This window comes from Lactuca sativa, chromosome 4 (genome assembly GCF_002870075.4).
Source record: "Lactuca sativa cultivar Salinas chromosome 4, Lsat_Salinas_v11, whole genome shotgun sequence".
Lineage (NCBI taxonomy): Eukaryota > Viridiplantae > Streptophyta > Magnoliopsida > Asterales > Asteraceae > Lactuca > Lactuca sativa.
The window spans coordinates 378,466,713-378,471,905 of record NC_056626.2 but is presented as its reverse complement, the minus strand read 5'-3'; the positions used below and the strand labels follow the sequence as shown (position 1 = coordinate 378,471,905).

Here is a 5,193-nt window from a genome sequence, read left to right as displayed (position 1 = left end):
GGGAGTCTGTTTCTTTTTCTCATTTTTTACTGTTTATGTGCTTAATTAGTTTTATGCATACAATGAGGGAATTGTATGAAATAAGTGTGGGGTAGGGGGTCGAAAAAAGAATATAAATTGGAAATTAAAAATTGCTAGATCAAGAAAATTTAAAATTTTAAAAACTTGAAATAATATTTTAATTTAGGAAAATCTTGTCAATTAATTTTTTTTGCTAATATTGTATGGGATGATCCGATGAGAACCCAAATGTTTACCTGAGCCAACACATGTTATAGTGTATTTGTGGCTTCCCATTCTTAGTGAAAAGCCATGGGATATGAAAGATAATCTGGTAGTTTATATGACATAATATGTTTTGCAGCCTGTACTTGAAATCTATCCAGGAGAGTTTATGTAGTCATTGCACTTAGACTAATGCCTCTAACCAATAAAGTTTGAAGTTAAATCCCTTGCTTAAGCATGTAGGACTTGAGAGAGAAAAAAGGTGATATATTTAAAAAAAAAGGAGAGAAATTACCAAAAAGTGTAGTAATTTGGGAGCTATTAAAGTATGAAGATCAAAAGATCAAATATTCTGAAGAAATTCAAAATTTTGAAGATACCAGAAATCAAACAAAAAGGTGGTGAATTCAAAGAAATCAAAAAGCAAATATCAAAGAAGTGAAGAATTCCAAGAGCTCCGTTATGGTATAAAAGTTGTAATTTTTCTAGATTATGTATGCTTGGGTAGCTTAACCAAATATACATTAAGGTTAAGAAAGATTTTCGAGGATGGATTCGGAGGGTTGCAAAAATGAGTGTCGTATAAAATAAGGGTGAAGGCTCAAAAGGGTTGTGAGTATTTAGGAATGGTAAGTTTTTAGGAATTATAGACACAAATACATGCATTGCGGTCTTAGGATAATGGTTTAGTTTAAAATGGATTGTTTTATGCTATATTGGTAATTTAAAAGTTAGTTTGCTTGGGGGCAAGCAAAGGCTAAGTGTGGGGAATTTTGATATGTGTATTTATATATATATATATATATATATATATATATATATATATATATATATATATATATATATATATATATATATCATATCTTAATATTTTAGCCATATTTATTGTTATTTAGAACTAAAAGGTACTTATAATGTTTAAATTTATATCTCATAGGTATATTGTTTCTAGAGTGGAAAAGAAACAAATGGAGTGTAAATTCGGCTTAGAATGCAAAAAGAGGAAAAGGTGGCTGAAGGAAGCCCACTACGCCCAATGTAGTGGGGTTACACCCAACGTAAAGTGGAGCTGTGGACTTCGCCCAACATAGATGTTGGTACGCCTAATATATTGGGCTTAGGCTCCATAATCAAATCGCGATGAATTCCTTATAACGCCCCGCGTACACCGACTTATGCCCAGTCAGTTCTAACTCTTATAAAAAGTGATTTTCGGCCAACCAGAAGGAAGAAATCGAATTCCATTGATCCTTAGTAGACAAGTAACCTCTATTCTGCCGTTTTGATGGTCTAAAAGGAGGCTGAAAGGCCGTTAAGCTGATAGGAGCGAAGATCTAAGGGATTGGAGAGTGGATTCATGTTAGTAATCATGTGGTTTGTTATCATTACCATGTTTAGCATTCCAATGTGATACCATTATGTGTTTACTTTTTGGTTTAGGTGTTAAAACCTTTTACTTTGTGTTTATGATTGAAGAATCTTTGAATTTATGGTTTAATTTCTATTTGGATTGATTATTCTTATTTGATTTGTTTTGTAAAGTTTGATTGAAGTTCCATATGCGTTAAAGATTGTTGTTTTGTTTCCTATTGCTGAATCAATAGAGTTTAGATGACCATCTAGTTGTGTTAATTTGAATCATAGTTGTCTGGTGACCATTGGTGATTATGGCTAAAGTTTTGACTAAATCCTAGGGTTAGGGAATAAAGTAATGAACTTTAATGTGTGTGCATGAGTAGAATGACCATTCACTACTAGAAAAAAGGCCTTTTACGATGCTCATTGCGCGTCGTAAAACGCTCAGACGACGCGCAAATGTGTGTCAAGGAAGGCCCTGTCATAAAGAGAGACGACGCGCATTTACGACGCGCATTTATGACGCGCAATTATGACGCGCGTTTACGACGCGCAATGCGTATCAAGGAAGGCCCTGTCATAAAGGAAGACGACACGCATTCGCGTGTCGTAACCTTACGACGCGCGTGTTTATGACACGCAATGCGTATCAAGAAAGCCCATGTCAAGAAAGGCCATGTCATAAATAAAGATGACACACATTTTTGCGTATCATAATTTTAAATTGTAAAAAAAAATTATTTATGGATTTACTAATTTTCAAATTAAACTTGCATTTAATGTCCAATAATAGAAAATAATATATCATATATAAAAAATATAATCCATTACATAAAATTTAATGTCATACAAAAATACAATACATTGTAATACATTGGTATTAAGGGGACCTAATTGTACATTGCTATTAAGAGGTTTTCCCTAACTATATAACCTATTTGTATAACCAAGTCCAAATGAAAGTATCCACAACCTTCTTCCAGCTGTGTTAGATTCCGAACGAATTAACCTATATATTAATAAAAAAAATAACATTAACATATAGCAATAAATAATAATAATAATAATAATAATAATAATAATAATAATAATAATAATAATAATAATAATAATAATAATAATAATAGCCATATTAATAAGTGCATTAAGTCAAAAAGAAAACACAACTACGTATTTGTCTATTTTGTTGACTGGATGAACTATGTGAATGTGAGTAAATGACCCTATTACCCTTCTGTACATATGAATTCAATAAGAAACACCCCTATGTCCCTTTCTTAGGCTAAATGAACTGTCTAAATGTGCGTAAATCAAATGACTATCTTACCCCTTTGTATGTACTATGTCAAAAAGCATCACCCCCTAGTGAACTATCTGAATGCAAGTAAATGACCATTCTACCCCTTTGTATTTGTTAGGTCAATAAGAAACACACCTATATATAGTTCCCTTTTTTTACTAAATGAATAAACTGTTTGAATGCAAGTAAATGACCATTTTACCCTTCTGTATCTATACCCATCAAAGTAAAAGATGTTGAATGATAAATGATACATTAGTGGATGATATGTCACATAACACATACCTAAAAAAAAGCAAGAAATGGCTTCATTAACTTTCTTTTCAGTAGAACCCCATGATGATTGAAGATGTGCTTGTGAAAGAAGACAACAACCAAGAAGGTGAAGAAGTGTGCACCATTCGTTGTTTACACCCTGCATACCACTAGATGTTTTCTCCTTGAGTGTATTTTGGTTCACCATAGCTAGAAGATGCTTCAAAAAAAACAAATATACAAATGAAAGAGGTGGGATTTGGAAGGTGTTTTGAATCAACACGGTTTTGATGTTTGAAAAAACTTTGATGATGAAGTAACAGATTTATCTGCATATGTAAATTTAAAGAATAAGCCTCTAGCTTTGTTTTGACATTTTTATTGTATGTATTTATGTATGTATGTATGTATGTATGTATGTATGTATATATGCATAAACATTTCTTTTTCTAGAATAAAACATCAAGTGCTTACCTGGCCACCCAACTTCACCATGTAGCTCAGCAACAATAGAATTCCCACTGCAAGAACAATATATTTATTACTTGTCCTAACAAAACAAATTGGATGCATGCATGTTAATTAGTGACCTTCTGAAACTGACCAAATTAGTTTGATTGTTTGTGCCATTACACACCTGTTGAAACAAGAATCACAAAATAAATGGCACTAACAGAGATTGTCAAAACTTTGAGTAATGAAACAAGGGCTTCTGATAAGATCCTGCTCGTAAATGTGAAACTATTCATAAAATGAAGAATAAAAATGTGAAACTTACTACAAGCATCATGAGTACAAATCCGGTCAAGGCCATTACAACTCCTGTAAATGAGTTCAAGATTACCAATTCACAATTAATATTAAGTGTTGTTTGTATAAAAAGAAGTATATAAATTACATTTTGGTTCTTATGTATAGCTGATTTTTTTTTCAATTCTAGTCCCAACATGTTTTCTTTTGTAGTTTTGGTCCTTATTTTGAGGTTTTTAGTTTATGTTCCAACTAAAATGACTAAATTTTTGGGACCAAAAGTAGTCATTTACTTGGTACAGGGACCGAAAATGTTACAAGAAACCTCAAGTAAGACATAAAACTACATAAAAAAAAGAAACAACTTTAATCAAGGACGAAAAATGTAATTTAGTTTTAATAAAAACAGTCCGTTACCAAAATATGGAACTATTAAAGCTACAAGTAGTGTGAAGAACACCAAAATAGAATCACAGTTGCCAATGTTACAACTCCAAAAGTTGCTCAAAAAAACCTCTGGAATTAGTCCCTTTATCTCAGTCAGGGGTAAAAAAGGAAAATTACTGAAGGATATAGAAATTAGAACCTGTAATATAGGAGAGTAACTGAGGTTTCTCAGCCAAACTGTTGGAAGGATAACAACGGTGGATATAATGGCACATAAGTAATGAGAATCAAGATGTATACCACCAATATCCAATTGAGCTAGTGGGAAAAGTGATGATAAATTGTCATTCATCATTATCAAATATTCCACACAAGAAGACTGCAGTATTAATTAGCATACAATTAAAATTTTTAATTAGATATAATCATGCAATGGAAATATGAAATTAATATTCACATATGAAATTAATAGTCACCACATGCTTGTTCTAGTGATAATTGGTAAGAATTCATACCAGAGAACCCAAGGGTGGCATTTACCCTTTGTTTTTACTTGTTTAAATCAAACCTTTAAGTGCTCTACTTAAATGCAAATGTGTTCTTTTTCTTTCTAAAACAGTTTGGTTTACACATTTAAAACAAGAAAACAAAGTAAAAGAGGGAGGAAGGATTCAAAGGTACTCTCATTGCTATTGACATATTTGGTCTACCCCTAACCTGTTCTCCCTAGGCCTAGTCTGAATGCCCCTTTAGTCTGGCTTTGTTGCTCACATATTTTTCTATTGATTGTTGCTAAGAATGACATACATGATAGAAGACTGAGATATCTACTCTTCAAGTGAAAATTTTATAGAATCATGGATATTTAAAAATAAACAGTATGAATTTTTCGTATAAAATAACCACCTCCAGTTTGTCAA

The 5,193-nt window shown here is 32.0% G+C and overlaps 1 protein-coding gene across 1 annotated transcript; it reads right to left on the bottom strand.

Moving 5' to 3' along the window:
- Positions 1-2,408: 2,408 nt before the first annotated feature.
- Positions 2,409-4,688, bottom strand: LOC128133950 (nuclear pore complex protein NUP160-like). The gene is made up of 4 exons (XM_052771451.1): positions 3,915-4,688; positions 3,611-3,773; positions 3,167-3,356; positions 2,409-2,590 (listed from the first exon to the last, which is right to left on the bottom strand). Exons 2-4 carry the CDS (start codon positions 3,707-3,709, stop codon positions 2,586-2,588), a joined length of 294 nt encoding a protein of 97 aa, XP_052627411.1. The 5' UTR covers positions 3,710-3,773; positions 3,915-4,688; the 3' UTR covers positions 2,409-2,585.
- Positions 4,689-5,193: the final 505 nt, after the last annotated feature.

What these genes read in the sequence shown, in the direction of transcription:
- LOC128133950 (XM_052771451.1), bottom strand. Translation starts at nt 3,709, where the DNA reads ATGCATCCAATTTGTTTTGTTAGGACAAGTAATAAATATATTGTTCTT. An exon ending in TGGTGAAGTTGGGTGGCCAG is followed by an intron (nt 3,357 to 3,610) that starts GTAAGCACTTGA and finishes TTTTTTTTGAAG; the next exon opens with CATCTTCTAGCTATGGTGAA.